The sequence below is a fragment of the Vipera ursinii genome (assembly GCF_947247035.1).
Source record: "Vipera ursinii genome assembly, chromosome: 2".
In the NCBI taxonomy this organism is placed as follows: Eukaryota; Metazoa; Chordata; class Lepidosauria; order Squamata; family Viperidae; genus Vipera; species Vipera ursinii.
This window is the reverse complement of record NC_139513.1, coordinates 120,841,096-120,863,050: the sequence shown is the minus strand read 5'-3', so window position 1 is coordinate 120,863,050 and position 21,955 is coordinate 120,841,096. Positions and strand designations below refer to the sequence as shown.

General features: G+C 39.0%; 2 protein-coding genes across 6 annotated transcripts; one reads left to right on the top strand and one right to left on the bottom strand.

Moving 5' to 3' along the window:
- Positions 1–68: 68 nt before the first annotated feature.
- On the bottom strand, positions 69–7,768 carry ATP5PD (ATP synthase peripheral stalk subunit d). 5 transcript variants are annotated; one of them, XM_083352392.1, is made up of 6 exons: positions 6,512–6,869; positions 5,067–5,197; positions 4,392–4,488; positions 2,298–2,387; positions 768–830; positions 69–634 (listed from the first exon to the last, which is right to left on the bottom strand). In XM_083352392.1, the coding sequence occupies exons 1-6, from the start codon at positions 6,524–6,526 to the stop codon at positions 503–505; spliced, it is 528 nt and encodes a 175-aa protein (XP_083208518.1). In that variant the 5' UTR covers positions 6,527–6,869; the 3' UTR covers positions 69–502. The 5 variants fall into 5 exon arrangements, with proteins under 5 accessions (XP_083208518.1, XP_083208521.1, XP_083208522.1 ...); XM_083352395.1 differs by lacking the exon at positions 6,512–6,869 and adding an exon at positions 7,603–7,768 and having other exon boundaries at positions 71–634; XM_083352393.1 differs by having other exon boundaries at positions 72–634; positions 2,298–2,369; positions 6,512–6,867.
- Positions 7,269–21,865, top strand: KCTD2 (potassium channel tetramerization domain containing 2). The gene is made up of 6 exons (XM_083352390.1): positions 7,269–7,695; positions 9,755–9,863; positions 11,423–11,514; positions 11,852–11,947; positions 13,353–13,478; positions 18,571–21,865. The coding sequence occupies exons 1-6, from the start codon at positions 7,396–7,398 to the stop codon at positions 18,598–18,600; spliced, it is 753 nt and encodes a 250-aa protein (XP_083208516.1). The 5' UTR covers positions 7,269–7,395; the 3' UTR covers positions 18,601–21,865.
- The last annotated feature ends 90 nt before the right edge of the window (positions 21,866–21,955 follow it).

Here is a 21,955-nt window from a genome sequence, read left to right as displayed (position 1 = left end):
GGAGAAAAATAGAAAGAAGTATAGAATAAGGCATTTACTTCAGAAGGAGTAGGAATTTAATTATGTACAATAAAACATGTTTTGAAAGTAAAGCAAATGCAATGTTTGTGATCTGTACCATACTTTAAAAAACCTAATAGGAATATATTGCAAGGTAAATATCAAAGGGTTAAAGCATCAATACATAAAACAGTTTTATATAAGCATATTTGTTTTTTTTAATTCATCATAATTCATGTTTGAACAAATCCAATATTATTAATTCCAGGATATGCAACATTAAATCATATCCAAACCAAACACTGAAATACTCCAACTTTTAGGGCTCTAAAATAAGAATGTTAGAGGCAACAATCCCATACAATCTTACCGTAGTAATTAGCTAAATTGCAGGATTCTTAGAAAAGAAGAGGCAGATTCCTAAGGCTCATGTGCAATTACTTTATTTAATGGATTCATGAAGAAGAATTGATGTTGCACAATGCTTTCGAACAGCCAGTGTTTATACATCAGAAGCAAGCTTGTGTGGCCAATGAGGATATTTTACTGGGTCCAGTGTAGGATCCCGAAATTTTTCAGGTAGATCTTCATATGTCATATTTTCAAACGGTATCATGTTTCTCAGTTCCTGAAGCTTAAGAGAAAAAAACATCATAATTACCCACAAATATGAAGAGAAATGCTGAAAACCAGCAGGACAGAAATTATTAGGAGAAAATACAGTACAATGGAAAAATCCTTTTGTATAATTAAAATTGCTAGCTTACCTCCTTCTCATATTCAACAATGCGGGCATTGGAATCCTTTATGAAATCAGCAGCAGCCTTATCCTGAAAGAAGAGATAGCAATATTATGAAAAACTTTGGCTCCAAAGAAGCTATCTATGCGAAGCTATCCATGCTTATCCAGTCTGAACTTTATAGCCAATAATAAAGTCAACAATACCACGCTTTCAGTGGCACCAATTTACACGTGCACTGCAAATAAATATCCATGGGTACATAAAATACGTATTGGATATAGGTCATAATCCTATTTAGAACAGATAATTACATATAAAATAACTACACATGAAGCCCAATTGAACTTTAGTATAGCATTTGCCAAGTAAGGAAATTGTTCCTCTCCCCCATTTTTATGTTTTATTTATGTTTTATTTAATTTATATACCGCCCTTCTCCCTGGGGACTCGGGGCGGTTCACAGGGCATATAAATAAAAATACAATACTATACAAAAGTTAAAACAAAGATTAAATCAGTGCCCAATTAAAAAACAATAATACAATCTAAAATGACAATTTAAAACCCAGCTCCCCATCAGGCCAGACCGGCCAATTCAAACAAATGGGTCTTCAGACCACGACGGAAAGTTCGGAGGTCCGATGCCGTCCGGAGCTCCACCGGCAGTTGGTTCCACAAAGCCGGGCCACCCACAGAGAAGGCTCTCCCCCTGGGGGCCACCAGTCGACATTCCCTGACTGGCGGCACCCTGAGGAGGCCCTCTCTGTGGGAACGCACAGGGCGGAGGGGAGTTGAAGCCGGCAGCAGGTGGTCCCCGAGGTACCCCGGACCCATGCCATGTAGGGACTTAAAGATCATAACTAAAACCTTGAACCTCACCCGGAAGACAACTGGTAACCAATGCAGCTCGCGGAGCAAAGGTGTAACATGGGAGTACCGGGAAACTCCCAAGACAACTCTCGCGGCCGCATTCTGTACCAGTTGGAGCCTCCGAGTGGTCTTCAAGGGAAGCCCCATGTAGAGAGCATTACAGTAGTCAAGGCGAGAGGTCACGAGCGCATGAGTGACCGTGCACAGGGCATCCCGGTCCAGATAGGGCCGCAACTGGCGCACCAGGCGAACCTGGGCAAAAGCATTCATGTTCTAATTTTCTACTTTGTTCATGCATTCATGTTCATGCATTCATGTTCTAATTTTCTACTTTGTACCTCAGAAATGCTATTTATTATTTATTATTTCCAGCTTTTAATCTTAAGGAGGAAGAAATGGAAGGTCTTCAACTTGTTCTTCCAGACAATGTAAGGCCTGCAACTCTTGTAGTTAAAATTGGCCATTGTCAATGGCACAATTCTAGCAGAGAAATTACTAAAGGTAGCAATCCATAAGCAGATGGAATGTGGGAAGGAGGGAATGGTGTTCAGTATAATTTAACAAATGGCACCATGAGTAAAGATTACTCCACGAGCAATCTACTAAGATGCCAAGCAGACACCTCTGCAAACGCCATTCATGTGCAATGAAAAAAAAACAGTAACAGGATAGCAGAACACTTACAGACTCCTTTTCTTGGATGCTTATTTTAGCTGTTTCAGTATCCGCAGGCAGAGGAATCTGCAGTGCCTTAAACTGTGAAAATTGAGGAAACTGTAATTGAAATGTGTAGCTTCTGGTTTCCAAACCCATACCATATGTACCTTCTATCTATGTTTCTAATTCAGTAGTAAAGTACATACTTCCCAATGTCTCTGAATCCAGAGTCATTGAAAAGTATGTACTTTACTACCGAATTAGAACCACAGGCTCTTGTGCATCTATTGCCCTGTTCTATAAATCTTTCAACCATAGGATCCTAGAACCACAGCCAGTTTCAAAGTTTAGGAGCTATCCAATGGGCAACCCCCCCCCCCCAAACAGTAGCCATTTGGCTGCAAGAAAGATTTTGCAAGTTTTAAAATTTAGTTGATATTGCCCCGGGAGACCAGACAATTTACAAGAAGAGATAATAAGCCACTAAGGCTAATTTTAAAAAGCGGAAAAACATGTGATATTGTTAAGTCTGATACAAATGCGGTGAACTCACACACACTATTTTACAAAAATTATGCTTAAATTTCACCAGATTTGCAGGTTCAGAGTGGTTTTGATAGTTTCTCCTCCATTATTATATTGGGCAGCCTGTCATCTGAAGCCCAGGTTAGAGTAGCCAGTCCCCTTGTAAGGGAGGGACTGCAGCTGGATTTTCCTGCCTGGCCGTGTGACCAATCAGCCCAGCACTTTGCCAATGAAATTGCTCAGATTTGCCTAAGTCGTGACTCTTCATAGAGAAAATTCCCTGAGATGACTGCAGCAATGTTGTCTCATATTATCCGGACTCCTGGCTTCTGAAAGCTATTGAAATTCTCATCTGGCACACCCCGCAACTCTCGCCCCTCTAGCTTCTTTGGGAAATCCAGGGGAGCATGGTCAATGTGTGTCTTAGGGAGAAGGTGGTGCGGGCACCCTTGAAGAGGCTGGCGTTCATTCCCTCCTACAGATGCCCTCAGTAGACCTTTCTGCATTTGACAACTATTGCCCTATGTCTAACCTTACTTTTTTAGAAGAGTATTGAGACTACAGTCAGGATATACCAACAGAGCAAACTTGAGGACCCTTTTCTGTGAGGTTTTAGATCAAAGCATGATATCAAGACACTATAGGTCACTCTTCTGGATTACCATTGTTATGACCTGGATCTTGGTACAAGTAGTCCTAGGCTTACAACAGCTTTTGGGACCAGAATTTCTGTCATTAAGTGATTCAGTCCTTAAGCATGACATCACATCACCACATTGCTTAGTGATGGCAATCTTGGCGGTCCCGGTTACTATCATAATCCAGGAACTAACCAGTCATTAAGTGAGAACCTTACACGATCAGAATCCTAGGTAAGCAGGGTCTTCATGGGCAGGAGGAAGCCATGATCAGGAGAGCCTTTGCCTGGCCCTAGCTTCAGCTGGTATAGCAGTTGCATCCCTACTTAGTGACTCATTCTCACATCCTCTTATCTGAACAGCTGCACCCCACTTTTCACACAAATAGCCTTGAAAGTTTCAGTGGCTTCGTGCTGACAGTTGCTTGATATAATTACAGTACTTTGCTTTAGGCTTTCTCATCAATGCAGTACTGTGCTTTAGGCCCTGAACTAGTTTCCAATTAGCTCCTGAGTGCAATTCAAAGTACTATATAACTTGAGATGAGAATACTTATAGAAACACTTTTTCCATCCAGTTTTGAACTGCCAGACTTGAACATTTCAGAAGTACCTGCTTTTGAGTCCCAACTTTTGCCAGGTAAGAAATATGAAGGCTTATAGCCACATCTCTGTGGAAGTACTTTAGAACAGCATCCTCTCAGAGATTTGATTTGCCTGCCACATTACTTGCTTTCCGTAAATTGTTAAAAGAAGAAATAGGGGTAATTTCAAAGAAGCTGAGAGGGATGAATTTTGGTTGGTGCTATCAGCTTGAGTAACACTGGTATAGTCTTTAGTTTTTCATCTTTTTACTTTGAAAGTTTTATTGCATTTTTATTGGTGTTTAGGGAACTACCAAGTCTCTTTTGATGCAATGGAATACACCTCAAACACCCCAAAATTTAAAAGTGCCTCACCTTCTTTTCAAATTCATCCACTAGGGCAGGGTTCACAACTGCAGTCCTGTAGAAAGTCCAGTCAATGGCTGGTGGTGTCTCTGGCAAAGTTGCGAGCCTATTTAGATACATAAAAGAACATCAGAACTACTAGATGTTTCAGACTATTCCTTCTTTTAAAGTCATTTTTTATTTTTGATCTTCATAACAAGAAAAGTCAACCAAATGTCTGGATATTTTGTTTGTTATCAAGATAAAAACTTGATATCAAAGAATGTTATGTTTAAAGATCTGTAGGATGGGCAAGATTATTGCCTCTACCAAAATTTCTCATACCTAGTATAATCACAGTTACTAACAATGATTGAGAGGCAATCAATATAGTCTTGTTGTTAGCTATTTAACTCTTTATTTAAATTAAATAGTAAGATCATAGGAACAGTTCTGCCTATAGATTTCACTAAATCTGAAAACATGCCCATTTCAATAAACTGTACACCTATACCTTAAAATATGTCTTTTGTTGCACTGATATAAGAGGCAAGTGAACAGTTCTGCAACACATTCTGGACACATGTATTTAATAATGTAATCCAAATAATGCCACTGATGTATTCACCAATCACAAAGATATTTGGTTTAATGTCATTCCTTTTCTTTCCATGGTGTTCTTTACAAACTAAGAAATATACTCACTTGGCTGCAATAGCATCACTACGTGATTTGAAAGCATTAAACATAGGTCTCTGATCAACTGACACTCGTTCAGCAAATGCTGCCCAATCTATTGCTTTCACAGCAAACCTGCGGCCAGCCATTGCTATCACCTAGAAAATGGGAAGAGATAAAGACTAAGGAACAAATTAAATAAGAAAATAACATAGCAAGTGAGGGATGAAGGAAGCGGACAATGGACATTAACAGAAATTTTCAACCGAATGAAATCAAGAACTAAAATGCACCATAGATTTTATTCAGAAGTAAACCTGGTGTTTGGTCTAGTGGTTCAGGCACCAGGCTAGAAACCAGGAGACTGTGAGTTCTAGTCCCACTTTAGGTAGGACGCCAGCTTGGGTGACTCTTGAGCAAGTCACTTTCTCTCTGCCCTAGGAAGGAGACAATAGTAAACCACCCCTGAAATCTCTGCCAAGTCAACAATGAGTTAAAGGCAAAAACGCACCTACAAAAAATAGGTTGGTTTTTTTTTCAAAATCATGCAGTTTCGATTCAATTTTTTAAAAAATATATAGCTTTTTAAAAAGCTAATATTAGTATTAGCTTGTTTGCTCCAAGATATCAAGCAATCCTTTTTTTCGCAATTATCCCAAACAAAACAGCCAGCGAAATTTTTTCTCTATTTTAGCATCTAGTTTCCTAGCCAAGGGGAAACCATTGCGGGAGAACAAATTTCTGTCCTCGGAGGCGCCATCCAAGAACCCTTCAACCCACGACCCATAACGAAACGAGAAGCATCACAGGACTAGCAACCCTCCCAAAGGACATCGGCTCCTCACCTTCAGCCACCCCGGTAATTACACCGCCGGAAAAGGCTCCCGGAACCAAAGCCTGACAAGGGACCAACGGGCCCAATCGGGACGACTCTCTCCGGAAAGAGGGCGGCCCTCGCCATCTCATAGAGAGAGTAAAAGGCAAGAGCGCAGCCTGCTCTGCTCCGGACGGCAAGGAGAGCTAGCTAGGCAAACTGATGGGAGCAGTCAGAGGAGGGGAGTCGAGTTTCTCTTCGCTTGGGCTCGGGGGTGGCGATGGCTTCAGGAGGCAAAGCAGTTGAACCTTGCTGCGAATTGAAGCTTTGGGATCTCCAGATGCTTCTGAGAGTAAACTTCGTCATTCCCACGAGTTCCCTTAAAATACCTTCCATCTCTGCCCTTCGCAGAACTATATTACCCAACCTATCATCTCTAGACATGACCGAATCTCCATCTTCTGCTCTATTTCTGCCGCAAAATCGGGTCTCCGCCCTCTTACATTTCAACGATGACGACTAAGTAGGCTGTGGCTCTTAAGAAGCTTTTATTTAGAACAAAGATCATAATATGAAAAGGTTGCACATACTCAGTGCTTTTTTTGTAAAAGAAAAAGGTGGCGGAACTCACACATGTCATACAACCCGCCTTGCCTACCCTACAAGGTTCCATCCAAAAAATGGTGCCGAAACTCCGTTCTGGGCGTTCTATGAGAAAAAAAAAGCCCTGCACATACTATTGGGGGAGGGAAATAGCCCAAACCTCCGTGGAGGCTTCTGCAAAACCCAGCCCATCTTTTTAGCCATCTCTATTCCCGTCCCTCCGCCGCCCCCGTGATTGCAAAGCAGGCATGTAGTAAACTTCTCGTTTCTCTCTCAAAAGGACGGTCCGTATTATATTCAAATGATTTTCTCTCTTCTCCGTGAAGCAAAGCGGCAGGGCAATTTCTAAACGTCACCTTTTTGGGAGTCAAAAACTGTTCCACTAAGAAAATAATTAGGAGCGTCCAACGCAAAACAAGAAGTTTACATCGAGTAAACCAGGGGGTCTTCAAACTTGGCCCTTTTATGACTTGTGGACTTCAGCTCCCAGAATTCCTCAGCCAGGCATGCCTGGCTGAGGAATTCTGGGAGCTGAAGTCCACAAGTCATAAAAGGGCCAAGTTTGAAGACCCCTGGAGTAAACTGTTGGGATTTATGGCACGGCTGCCTATCGTATTTCCTTCCGGGGTGTCTCTCGATCACCTTTCCGAATGTTACGTTCCATTACTCGTTCCGATTCCCTTTAAGGGCGGAACTCTTGGAACGAAGCCGGGGCCACGCGCGGGGTCAGGCGCGGTCGTTCGACTCGCTTAGCGCTTGATGACCCGGAAGAGACTCTTCATCCCGGAAGTCCGCCGTTCTCGTGTCAGCGGGGACTGGTGGTGGGGGGAGGAATGGCTGTCGCGCCTCGACCGGAGCAGCTCCAGCCTTTCCGCCCGGGCCGCTGACTAAGAAAGGGACCGCCGCCCGCCAAAGCCAGGGGAGAAGCTGCAGCCGAGCATGGCGGAGTTGGTGGCTGGGGAGGGGCCGCCACGAGGTCGCACGCCCAGCCCTCTCCCGAACTCGGGGCCGCCGAGCCCTCGCCCAGCTGCGGCTCCCGCCTGCCCCGCGCGCAGCCCGGAGCCTCCGCCGCCCGAAAAAGCCGCGGCGGGGAGCGGCGGCGGCGGCGGCTCCAAGTGGGTCCGGCTCAACGTGGGCGGCACTTACTTCGTGAGCACCCGCCAGACCCTCTGCCGCGAGCCCAAGTCGTTCCTCTGCCGCCTCTGCTGCCAAGAGGGGCCCGAACTGGGCTCAGACAAGGTGAGCGGGCGAGGCGGCCGGGCGCTAAATCGCGCTCTCTCTCTCCCCGTTCCCCCTTCGTGCCTATAGCCCGGCACACCCAGACTGAAGGGCCTGTGTGCTTCTCCGACGATATTCGTTTTCGCCCTTCCTTTTTTTTCCGCTCCCCTAGTCGCCTTCCTGCATTTTCTGGTGTAATGGAGTAAGTCGTATTTCTGGAAGGAGGCCAAGTTCCTTGCAGAACTCCAGCTTTACCATAACTATACATTTTATCCCTTACGTCAGGGGTCTTCAAACTTGGCCCTTTTATGACTTGTGGACTTCAACTCCCAGAATTCCTCAGCCAGCTTGGCTGGCTGAGGAATTCTGGGAGTTGAAGTCCACAAGTCATAAAAGGGCCAAGTTTGAAGACCCCTGCCTTACGTTTCTCCTGATGAAAACGTAGGGGAGGGGACAAGGGATGCACAGCTTAGTGACACTTCTAGACTGCATCTAAAAACGGGGCATTAGGTTATTTGCACGCGCGCGCGCAAACACACATATCCTATAGTCCTTGTATTTGCTGTGCTGTTCTTTATTGATGGTGTTTGCAGAAGATGCTGAGCCGCTGTTCATAAGCAATACAGACTTAATAGTACACAGTATGTTAGTTAATATGGTTGCGCTCACAGCATTTAAGGTATGATGTGGTTTGTAACAACTTGGTTTAATTATTGTGGCTGTCAACCAGGATGTTTAGCATTCTAGGATTAGCCTGAACACAGAAGACAAATGAAAAGCGCTGTCTTTGTATAGCTTTTCTCTCAACCAGTATTAAATATGAATATTAATCTGTAATCAAACACTTCAACAATGAAGGTATTGTCAGTAAATAACTTGAATATAATCTATTTACCTTGGGGTAATGAGCGCAATTAGAAATGGTTTATTAAAAACACATACACATGTTTATAATGTTAAACATAAATGTTATTATGTATTTATAACATCTATATAATGTATTATGTCCTATATCCTTCAGAATCAAAACAGAATCTTCATCCTTTATAGCCTTTCAGCTTTTCAGTTTCACATCTATAAAATAAGAAAATAAGATTTTTTTGGATTTTTTTTAAAAAATCAATATCTATATACAAAGCAACTTCTTTCTCTAGTACTTAAAACTCTGTGCCAAGATAAAGTATATTTAGAGTGGTTGCTTTAGCATATAATCACTTATAATGTCAGTGCAGAGGATTCTAAATGTGCTATAAAAACCTTACATAATTGTGTTCCTTAGAATTTAATTTTAAATGCAGTGCTTTAGATTATAGTGAAAAGGTATAATAGTTATAGAGAGATATCAAATTTGTGGTCTTTATTTACACTTCTGAGTGATACTGTCCTTGTGTGTTTACTTAGTAAGTCCCATTGAAATCAACTGCACAATAAGCTGTACAAACCTTTACAGATTGCACGTTTTTGTTAATGTAGTTTTGAGATCTGTCTCCAAGATAATTAGCTAAGTAGGTTCACTAAGTTCAGTAGGATACATTTCCAAGTATGTGTAGCTTTAGTGAGTGTTCTTAAAAAAGTTTGAGCCAATAGATTAAAAAAAACTAAATATTCTGGATTTATTTTTGTGAAGAATATTTTTAGGCTACGAAAAAGTGCTGATGTAATTTATAGCTCAGATTTGTTAGATACATAGAATGAATTATATTTCAAGCGATAAAAATAGAATATAGTAGTAATCAGTACAATTATGTTTATTTTTTCTTGTGCATTAATTTGATATGTGGAAAAGCTTGCGACATAATTAAGAGCAGATTATTCAAAGTCAATAAACACATAATTTTCTAGTTAATGAGATACTGCCAAGGTACATAGGCCACAGTCTTATCTTTTTTAAATTATGTCACGGAATCATCTAACACAAGCAAATGTAGAATAAGATATCCGCTAATGCAAGAATTTGGCTTCTTTCTCAGAGAACCATATTCTCAGATTCATGGCAGTTGGTTCCATGTCCAAATGTCTGAATGCCATTGGAATATCTTTCTTGAGCAGCAGACTATAACAGAATTATATCTCCTAACAGGATGAAACAGGGGCATATCTCATTGATAGGGATCCCACATATTTTGGTCCAATCCTGAACTACCTCCGGCATGGAAAACTCATAATAAACAAGGAATTGGCAGAAGAAGGTAAGAAAAACATAACTTTGAAAAATGTATAAATCTCTCTTGAAAGTTAGGAATGTTTAATTCCAGCCAGAGTTGTTGAGTGTCGGATAACATACAAATTTAATAAATTAGTATTACATTAGCAGTATTAATGGAGGTTGGTCTTGCCTGAGCCCAGAATTAAATAATAATAATAATAATAATTTTATTTGTATACCGCCCTTCTCCCGAAGGACTCAGGGCGGTGAACAGGGCAATACATGTTAAAAGACAAGAATACAAAAATTAAAAGAGATTAAATAAGATGCATTTAATGTATTTAATCTCATTGATTTCATGATATATGTGTCTTTAAAATATAATAGAAAGTTTATGTTACTCAGATTGTACTGTGGAAAAACAGTACGAAATCAACTTGTTCAAATAGGCATGTATTTATGACGAAGCAGGGAAGTATCCTTGGTAGTGCTTTCATTAGAGCCTTATTTTAGGGACTATTATATTAGCATTTGCTTTCTAATGGAACATACCCCATAAAAACAAGCTTCTTTTCATAAAGAGAATCAAAAGAGAAAATGTTTCTTGAATCTCCAGGTTGTAGTAAGGAGTACAAGTTTTATTCACAAGGTGTTTCTTGATATTTATTCAGTTTTGCTGGAATTGTGCCTAACAAAATATTTTTATATCATTTTGTTGATTTCCAGATTATTTTTTGAGTTAAATAAGTGCACAGCTCATGAGTGTCATTTGGCCGCCAAATGGCATATTTGTAGCCTTTAGTGTTGTAGAGACTATGCCTTTAGAATTTGGCAGCAAGAATTATTTTGAGAAATTGCAAAAATGGTAATATTTCTAATATTAAGATTTTGTTTCAAGAGATATGTAATATCTATTTTATAAAAAGGCAGCTTTATCTCCCAATCAAAAAAAACCCTCAATAATTGATCCTTTGGCATAGATTTTATGATATTTTGTAATGTTAGAAACCATGATATTTTAAAATACAAACCAGAAACTGATTAGACATTTAAAGAAAATGTGATATATATCTGTACAGTTTTCCGCTTGTTTTTATTTTGCTGTTTAATTGGCTGTTGATTTTTTTTCATATAATTATCTCTTTTTTTTCTACTTCTTTCTGTAAAACCTGCTAAGATAAATAAAGCTAATTTAAAAAAGAGAATTTGCCACTAAGATAATCAAATAACAAGCAGTGCAGTTTTGCCTTATATTTTTGAAAAATTTGATAGCTTAAAGATCATGTTTCCATCCACATTCTTAGATTTTCAAAACACAAGCTGAAAATAATTCAGCTGCACTCTTTACATTAACATCACAACATTCATGGCTGTTCCTCTGTGGCTTTTCAGACAATAAAAAAGCTGAGTTGTGGCACACCACTCTTCAAATACAGAATGTCCTGAATTAAATTATAAATTATATATATTCTCCCATTTCAGACATGCAGCAAGATCAGATCTGAAAGGTTTCTGATCAAGAAATTTTGTGGTTAATGTAGATGTATAGCAACCTTTCCTTCTTACAAATACTGAAGCCATGTTCTTCATCCTTATTTGTAGGCGTCCTGGAAGAAGCTGAATTTTACAACATTGCATCTCTAGTGAGGCTGGTGAAAGAACGAATACGAGACAATGAAAGCAGAACTTCTCAAGTAATTCACATTAGAAAGAAAATAAATGTATTGGGTCCTAACATATGTTACCAGGCTTGTGCGTTCTCTGTGGCATAAGAGCCGTGTTATAGGGATCTCCTTCACAAGATATTATTGGTTTCTTAAGTCTTTCACAAAAACACCCACTTTCCCTTTCTAGGTTTTAATAACTGTGGTGGCTAGAAGCATGCTTTTAAACACTTTTTAAAATGTTTGTTTTTTATGAGCCTCCTCCATCTTAATATAATAGTATTACCATCATTTCAATAAGATACTATTATTTAGAAAACTCACAATCCTGATTTCTAACTTGTTAGTTTCTCCTCTTTTAACCCAGGGACCTGTCAAGCATGTTTACCGAGTTCTGCAGTGCCAAGAAGAAGAACTGACCCAGATGGTGTCTACTATGTCTGATGGATGGAAATTTGAACAGGTATTTCATGTTAACAGGTTCAGAAGTTGGGCCAATTCACTGGATATATTATGTCATCTTGTTTGTTTATTTATCATATTTATATGCTTTTCATCTCACTAACCAATAACGCTGGGTGGAAATATGCCTGTTGTTTGCAGAAGCCTGATTTTTAGTCACCTTTGCATTCTTTACTTAATTTTACTGTAACAGTTGATCAGTGCTATCAGTTTGTGCCAATCTTGAATTCTCATAAGTATATATCTAATGAAAATCCTATATGGTAGCTTGATTATTAGATGTAAAAAAAAAGATAAAGGTGAAGAAGCTTCTTGGATGAGAAGCAAAATGTCTTCAAAGAAAAACAAGAAAGTCCAGTTGCCTCTTGAAAAAAGCACCTTTGGGATATTGGTAGTTCTGTTCCCTACAATTTAAAACATTCTCCTGATTTTGTTTCAATTTGCTATAGCTGCTGGGTTTCTGGTTTGATGATTGTTGTTAGAGCTGCACAAAAATCTGACTTCAAGGAGCAAAATATGATTAAAAGCATAAAGAAGCACATATGTAGCATCTGTCAGGAACTTCATAAAGCAGCCCTTCACAGCTGCCACATGATCTCAGGAAAAGATACATTTATTCATTTATTTGAAGGTGTTTTTGACTGGTATTGCATGAATGGCTGGTGCTGCAGCTTTAGCTAAATCTGCAAAGCCCAGGTTTTTTTGAACGCTAGGATACATGAGCAGCTATTCACCCCACAGCATGGAATAGTCCTAAAATTTGGTGTTTTACCCAGCTATCTCTGGAGTTCCTAGTGACGTAATTCTTTATTTTAAATAAAATTGATACCATATTGCTTAAATGATAGTAGAAAGAAGGAGAGAGTAATTAATATGGAAATGATTGTTGCTGTTTCTGCAAATAGAATCAACAGATGTACAGGGTGTACCAAGTTGAGCCCTATAAACAGTTTATTATACAAATCGCATTCAGTGATCAGATTGGTCACCGTTGTCTTCTAAACATGCCCTTTTTGATGCATGAGCTTTGAGCATTCCTAAATACAGTAACACTTTCTCTGAAAAAATATTAATTAATAAAACATATTGTGATTCACCTATGAGATCTGACATCTGGTACACCTGTATATAGTTGCATAATAAAACTGAAAATCTGTTAGTATTTTGATCTGACAGGGAAGTCACATGGTACATCATACTGTTTTTAGAGTTCAAAGGCATAATATGAGCATGCTTTTTCATCTTCTAAATGTTAAAGGAAGTTAAAAAATACTTCTCTTGCAAATCTGTAACTCAGTTGTTGGAGATGAGAATAAATTTAAATAATACTTTAGAATAAACTTATAAGCCTGATTTTACGTTCGTCTCATATTGCTATTTTTAACATATCATTTCCTTTTTAACAGTTAATTAGTATTGGATCTTCATACAACTATGGAAATGAAGATCAGGCAGAATTTCTCTGTGTTGTATCAAGAGAGCTCAATAATTCGACCAATGGCATTGTCATAGAGCCTAGTGAGAAAGCAAAGGTGAGAAGCCTATTGTGATTGGAATCCTTCAATTTCTCTATTTATTGAATGGCATAAAATAGATAAGTGGATATTTTTATAATAATTTTATTAGACATATTTAAACAAAACAAAAACAAACGATAAAAGAATAAAAATTAAAAATGGAGAGTACAGGAAAAATATATAGACAGAAAAATAAATAAACATGTAGCAGTGGGGGGGGAATATATAACAAAATAACTTTCCTCTTTGTTGTAACATGTATAAACAATTTTATCTTCTCTTAAAATGCCACCCAAAAAAATCACTTCATCCCATATCTCATCTTATGTCTATAACCAGATTCTTACAACAATTTCATTCAGTCCTGGTCAGCAAAAGTCCATTAAGAAATGCCAAAAGTATCAAAACATCTATTTTAACCTTGATCAAATAAACCCACTTTATATTCCTTTCTTTTACTTTTAACAATCATAATTTTTAACCCTGATAATGTCCTAGAGCTGGTCTACTTTTCATTTCTTTCAGAATTTTAGCATGTCTTTTGTAAATCCAATATTAGAAAATTATTGAAGACATTCTTTTGGCCTGCCAGTTTCAGATCCTTTTCAATTATTAAAACATCAGCCAATTTTATTTGTATACTCAGTGTAACATTTTTTTCTATATTATTTTTGCAGGCTGTCATTTTGATATCAACTTTCAAGTCAGTCCCAGTCCTCTTCTGCAGTGTCTCCTAAAAGCCTTCTATCTATAATGGCAGACACTTTTAAGATTAACTTGCAGATCCATTACTCACAAAAATCCTTGAATATATCCAGTATTCAAAATAATTTGTCCCATCTTGTGTTAGTAAGCCAAAATTAAATGTTATTTTCCTTTAATTGTAATCTATAATTACCTCTTGTTCCCCCTAGTGTCCAGTGTTCAAATTCCCATCTATATCTATATCTATCTATCTATCTATATATGTATATGTATATGTATATGTATATGTGTATATGTGTATATGTATATATGTGTATATGTATATATGTGTATATGTATATGTGTATGTGTGTATATATATATATATATATATATATATATATATATATATATATATATATATATATATATATATATATTCCCATTTCTTCAACAAACAAGTCAACAAATATATTGTCATACATACATACACGTAAGTTTGGATGCTGCTCGTCCTTTTCCCCTTTCACTGTATCCACCCTCCTTCTCTCTCTTCCCTCTTCTCTACTTTCTCCCTTTCTCCTTTCTTTCCTACTTCCCTCTTCTTCCACTCCTCTTTCCCACACCACTCCCCTCCCCTTTCTCCCCACTTCTCCTCCTCTTTCCCTCCAACCTTCCTACTTCCTTCCCCCTCCTCTACTCTCTTCCCTCTTTCCTCTCCTTTCTTCCCTCCCATTCCTCTTCCGATACAATTCAGGGGTGATGTCCGAGCAGCTCCTCTCCTTAGATTTTCAATGTCTATATTAGGTATGATAATATCCTTATCTCCTCATTTTTCTTCCAACTAAATTAGTGTTAGTTGTCTTTTAACCATATTCTTTTTCACCCACTCATAAAGTTTTCCCCAAATTTCATAATACTCTGACTCTGTCTTATCTTTAATTATCATTGTTAATCTATTCATTTCCACACATTCCATTATTTTCCTGACCACCTCTTCTTCTGGAGGAGCTTTCAGTGCCTTACAGTTTTGTGCAAACACAATCCTAGCTGCAGTGGTTATATGAATATTCAAATATGTGTTCTCTTTGCTATATTTCTCTGGTAAAATACGCAAAAGGAATATTTCTGGTCTTAATTCTATACGTTGTTGTATCATCTTTTCTATCCACGATTTGATTATGTTCCAATAGGTTTTAGCTTCTGCACACATCCACCACATATGATAGAAAGAGCTGTTCTGTACCAGCCTACTACCGGCCCTGCAGAAAAGGCAGGGACAACCCCTTTACAAAAAGGCAAGAGGCTGGAACTAAGCCTGCCAAATTTATTGACATAAAACAGAGCAAACAGAGCCAAACAAAAACACGAACCATGAAACAGGAGCTATTCAAACGGTTGCCTTCAGCAAACCAGCCCTCCCACATATTCCCCTTTTAAACAGTTCAAGGTGTGGCTTCTCTCTGCCTCCTTCCGAGGTGCCCCATTGCCTTCCTCTGTTTACTCCTGATTGACTGCCTCCTGCGTCGGGCGTCCTAGAACAGGGCCAGCTGTGGGTCATCTTCATCCACGCTGTCAGGCTCACATAGCTGGGTCTGCGTAGTGACCAGATGGGAGGGGCCTGGCTGAGGGCTCTGCAAACCCTCCGGGCTGTTCTCTGCAGGCTCTCCAACACCCCCCTCCTCCTCCTCTGAATCGTCTGACCCAACTGCCGAACCTACAGGCTGACCCTGAATCACAACAAGAGCCTGGTATTTGATGGCATTTCCAACATTTCATAGATCTGTCCTTAAACATTTTAGCTAGTCTTTCTGGAGACACATGCCATCTGTAGATCATCTTGTACATATTTTCTTTATACGCTGTCACCATTGTCAGTTTATAGTTTCTTTCCCGCAATTGCTGCCATCAGTGGCTCAGTGGGTTAGGACACTGAGCTTGTCAATCAGAAGGTCGACAGTTTGGCGGGTCGAATCCCGAGTGCCGCGTAACAGAGTGAGTGCCTGTTACTCGTCCCAGCTTCTGCCAACCTAGCAGTTCGAAAGCACATAAAAATGCGAGTAGAAAAACAGGGACCACTACGGTGGGAAGGTAACAGCGTTCCGTGCGCCTTTGGTGTGTAGTCATGCCGGCCACATGACCATGGAGATGTCCTCGGACAAATGCTGGCTCTTCGGCTTTGAAACGGAGATGAGCACCGGCCCCTAGAGTCAGAAACGACTAGCACACATGTGCGGGGGAACCTTTACCTTTATCTAATTCAAAATTTCTTGACCATTTTATCATTGACTCCTTAACTTGCTCCTCCTCTAATTCCCTATATAATAAGTAACTATACATTTTTTAATCCATTTTTCTTCAGTTCCCGTAAGTATTTCATCTAACTCTGTTCTCCCCAAATTAAAACCATCTATTTTAGCATCTTTTTCATATCTAGATTGTATTTGCATTCTCATATACCAGTCCATCTTTATTCCGTGTTCCTCTAATTGTTGTTTGGTTTTCAGCTTCCCCGTGTCTGTTAGTAGGTCTTTATATCTTATAATGTTTCCCATGTTAAACATATTGGGGTGTATTAACGCTTCCATCGTTGAGAGCCAATCTGGAATCCTCAAGTAATGCTTCCTCTTTATTTTCTCACAAACCATCAATAAAGAATTCCTGATATGATGTCTCTGGAAATAGCTGTGTATTCTACTTTCCCCATACCATATGAACGCATGCCATCCCAACTGTAAATCATGTCCCTCTAATGTCAATAATCTAGTATTCCTCAGTAAAATCCATTCTCTCATCCATGACATTACTGCAGCTTGGTAATATAATTCCCAATTAGGTAAACTAACCCCACCTCTGAGTCTTGCATCCTGTAACATTTTTAAATTAATCCTTGCCTTTTTCCCCTTCCAAATGTATTTCAAAATTATTTTATTTAGCCCCTCAAAATATTTCTTTTCCAATCTTATTGTTAAAAACAAAAACAATCGTAATATATTCATTTTGATTATTGCAATCTTACCCATTAATGATAGTTGTACCTTTTTCCATTTATCCGAATCTACTTCGATTTGTCTTTTCAATTTGTAATAATTATCTTCTTTAATTGTTGCATATCTTGCTGTGAGGTGAATCCCCAGATATTTTACCTTCTTTACAATCTGTATCTCTAACTTTCCCATCAAAGTATGAAAGTTAAGAGAGAAGAATATAAGCTACAAGCTTTCGCAGATGATTTAGTATTTATCTTGGAGGACCCATTAAAGACAGGACCTGTATTAATAGAACAAATAGAAAAATATGGTGAGGTAGCAGGTTTGAAGATTAATAAAGATAAAACAAAAATGTTAGTGAAAAATATTACTGAAAAAAAAACAAATTCCCATCCTATTGTATTTTCTTTCAGAATTTAAAACAAGACTATCCTATGGGAAGGATTTCCACAATGAAATCTTATTTCAAATCCCCTACTCCATTTATAACTTTCCAAAATCAACTTCTAATCATTCATTTGCTGCTTCATTTTAAAAAATGTCCTTAAGCAGCTCTGTGACCTTAAATTTGTTGGTTAGAACTCTGCCATTGCTGGCAGCTGCTACTCCAAACTGACCAGATCTTAATCAGTTTCACTCTGAAAGCTTTTCTTGTTCTAAATGCCCACATTGGTCAGAAAAGGAAATTTCTATTAAGGTGTAACTTGCTAAATGAGGACTATTTGTATATAAATTTGCTCAAGTCGTTCAGAGTTCTAGTCCCCCTCTTGACATGTAACTCATTTTAATCTATAACATCAAATCTTGAAATACCAGCCAATTTTTTTTTTTTGAGTTCTTGATTAGGATGGAATTTGGAGGCACTTTTATAATGGCTGCTTATTTTTGGATGAGCAGTTTTAGAAGCTGGTGCTGAGAGTTTTTTTCTGGTAGAATTCATGATTCTAAACGTCATTGTTAAAACTATTTCGTTAAACAAAATGATGTTTAATCCAAACAATACAAAGTATTCCTGATCATTTGAAAAGCAAACCAACTTGTGCTTTACAGGGTATGCTCCCCATGAAGGCTTATATTCAAAACTCAGGTACCTTTCTGCATGCCCAAATTTTAACAGAAGGCTAGTATATTTGTATGGTTAAAATATCAGTATCAGGCTGCAATAATATATAATTTAACTATATCCTGGTTGGAATACTGTGATGTACTCTGTTGAATGTTTGGGATTTTTGTTCACAATATGCTGTATATGACGTACAACCCCACCTCCACCCCTCTTGATGACTTGGAATCAATGCGTTGGAAGTACAATAAATTCTTATACAAATTTGCCTGTACATGATCTTGTGAGAAGTAGCATGTTTTCCAGCTTTCTTTTTTAACGTTGCAAGAAACGCTTCTAAAGTGAAATGCTTCTCTCTTTTTTTTTTCAGATTCTTCAGGAGCGAGGATCACGGATGTAATCCAAGCATTTAACTTTAAAACTCCAAGATGTTAAAAAGGGCAACTTAGCTGGGCAGAGAATTTCTCCTGCAGTCCAACCTTGCTTTTGTACAGTAATAAAACTAACACAAAGCAAAGCTGAGCCTGTCCTGCCAGTGGAGAATCAAATCCTGGTAAAAACCAAAGGCTCATCCCACCCCAGTCACAGAAAGCTAAGAAAAAAGAAGAGAATCTTCCAGCTGGAGAGCGCCTAGTTACAGTCCTTCAGGTCCAGGGAAAATAGATTTGAAAACGAATAATTAAATATTCTTCCTCCATTTTCACTCACCAACTTTTTTCTTTTAATATGTTACTGGTTCAGAGCTGTTAAATAAGAAAGTTGAGTGAGGGATGTGGTATTAGCCGAAGGGTTTTTCTTCCGATAACACTACATATCTAACTGTAGGCATTTCTTGCAGTACAGTTTGGTCAGCGTCCTTCATGCATTTAAGGTGTCCAATTACCTGTGATATTTAGGTTCTGTTGTATTGTTTCCTGTTCTCTGTGAAAAGAGAGGGAAAAGAAGGAAGCTTATGCCCCATTTCTCCCACCAAATCTAGAATGTGTCCTTTGGGTTATTTCAAACCGTTCTTTGATATGGAAGATTTGTTCCTGCCAAGTTCAGCTTTGCCTTGTCTTCAATAGCATGAAACTATTCCCTTGTTCTCTTGATGTCCTGCACTAAAGCAGGTTTTCATTTGTACTCTTAATTACTTTGGTAGGCATTAGTACGTCCAGGGACAGAGAGTCTATTACTTACACATTATGATACTGTGCTTGAAATTTCTCATCCCTCCTTGTGTCCTCTCACCCAAAATGACTAAAGGGCATTGCACAGGTTGGGGAGGGGGGTGGGGAAGGGAGGTGTAAAATGATGACAGTTGCCAAACTATTGTGATGTTTCTTGTCCAAAGTGATTTGTGAAATTCTGTATATTTTTTTTCTGTTGGAATGCCTTGAATGGAAGTAACAGTGTTGTGCCTCTCTGAGTTCTAATCTTAGACAAATGGGACTTGCTGATTTTGTCAATTCTTTTGTGCCATCCCTAATCAGTGAAATGTCCCTTCTAGTTATTGGTAAATGGAATTCCTCAAGTATTTTCTCTACCTTCTGGCTTTGTTTCTTGTTAATCATCTTTGGCTTCTGGGCTTTTGAATTAAGCTCTGAGCATAATGAACCAAAGTATCAAAAGGAACTGCAGTGCTTTGGTTTTCCCTAGGCAATAATTGAAGCTCCCACATTAGTCAGTGATCGGAATAGGATCCCTTATATTCCGATTGGTTTGCTTGGAATTTCTCAGTAAGGAGTTGCACTCAGTGTCTTTTTCATGTTTTATGGTGTGTGGTAATGAGGCTTCCCCTTTTATTTCTTCCTAGTTACAAAAGGAGTGCGAACAAAGAGGATAGTGAATGGTTACTGAAAGCATGGAAAATATAATGCAGATGAAGCAAAAAAAAAATTAAAATGAAATTTATCAGGGTACCAAATTATCCTGCTCCACATTCTCCATTAATCTTCAGTATTTATGTACATATATATCACTGAGCTTCCCCACTGTTTTTGCCAAGATACCTCCCGTAATATTTTGATGGGTTAGATGCATTATTCAGTCCCTGTAGCAACAGACTGTACCAAAGGTCTCGTGGTCAGCTTCTGGCTGCTAAACTCAACCAGCTTCATACTCTGTGGAATTCAAGCAACTTTCTTGTCCTTCTTCATCTTTCCTGTCTGTAATATGTTGGTATTAGCATGGTCAGACAGTGTATGTCATGGCTGGATTTAACTAACACTGTGATGTGTACATAAATCTATGAGTATCTTCTTCTTTCAGCCGTTGTCAGTATATGTCCACAGCTGAGAAATAAGCAGATGTGTTTGTGTGTGTATTGTGAGGAAGTATAAGAACCACAGAAGTATCCTCATAATCTCTCCTTCCAGGGAAGGGAGATTATGCTGGCATGAACTAGTTGAAAGAAAAATCAGAGGGTGCTGCAAAGAATAGCTGCCATTTCCAACTTGGCCTAACCCAACTGATTCCCCACCTTGCTGGGCACGTAGCAGTGTTAGGTTTGCTTGGAAGCAGATCTTTACTGTGTAGCTTTAGTAAACTAAAACAAATACCTCATTGATTTATGTTACGATCACCAGAAACACCATGCACGGGGAAGCTACATTAGAAGAGTGCCTGATGTCAAGATAATGAACTGGTAAAAGTAATTTCATTTTGTTGTACGTGTAGTGCCATTGAAAACAGCTCCATTTAAATTTGGAAATCCGATTTGAGATGAGGCTGCTCTGTTACAGCAAGACTTGAGCTAAATGGAGAGAAAAACAGTGTCTCTGCTGAATAAATAGGGCCACTCGTTCACTTGCTGCTGACAAGTTGTGAGAGGTTTTCAGCAGATCTAGTTTTTTGTTGGAACACGAATACCTTCTCTTTTCCTTCCCTTCTTAAATATTTCTAGTTATGGTTTGGGGGAACCCTCCCTGAAATGTTGAGCAGTTTAGTTGGAGACAGAAACAGTATTAGGGATTGGGAAAGCTCTCGGCTTTCTTAATATAAGGGCTTGAATTCCAGCTACAGCAAGACACTATTCTAGCTCACCCACCTGGGATGTTCTTTTCTCAAGATGAGAGGCCACCTTCAGACCCTGTTAAATTCAAGAATCGGCTTTCATGTTCTCCACCAGTTGTAACTTTGCCTTCTTTAGCAACAGGGCTCTTCCTTGCGTTTGCCTTTATGTGGTTGAGACTAAAGTTGGAACATGAATGCAGACACTATTTCCCCATGGAAGGCAATAAATGGCAAAGGAAGCCAGTGGTGGGATGGCTTTTCATCTGAGTGATGTGCATCTCTTGAGGTTTTTTTAAACCATTAGCTAGCCCCTGGGGACCAGTACCTGGTTCAGAAACCCAGTGGCCCAATTATTCCGTTACCACAAGGTTGGAGCTAACCTCCTCTTAAAAGTGTCTTTGTTTCTGCACATTTTTAATCAATTTTTCTCAGGGGTGACTGAATGGTCCGAGGGGGAGGGGGTTATCCACAAAGGGGTGGGGGTGGCTCCTCGGACCTTCACAGATGGGCCGTGGGCTCCTCACCCTCAGGTTTTGCTTGCAAGCCTAGAGGTTTTGTACAGTTTGTCACATGTCGGTGCCCTTTGCTACTGTTTCTCTTGGTTTATTAAATGTGTTTGAATAATAATGGAGATGCTGTGATTTCTTTTTCCAATAAAGATTCTGACATGACTTGTGCTTGGTTTTTTTCCCCCCCTGAATTTATTTTGTATCTTGCTGCTTTCTTGGTATTAAAGATTGAGGGTCTTTTACACAGAAATT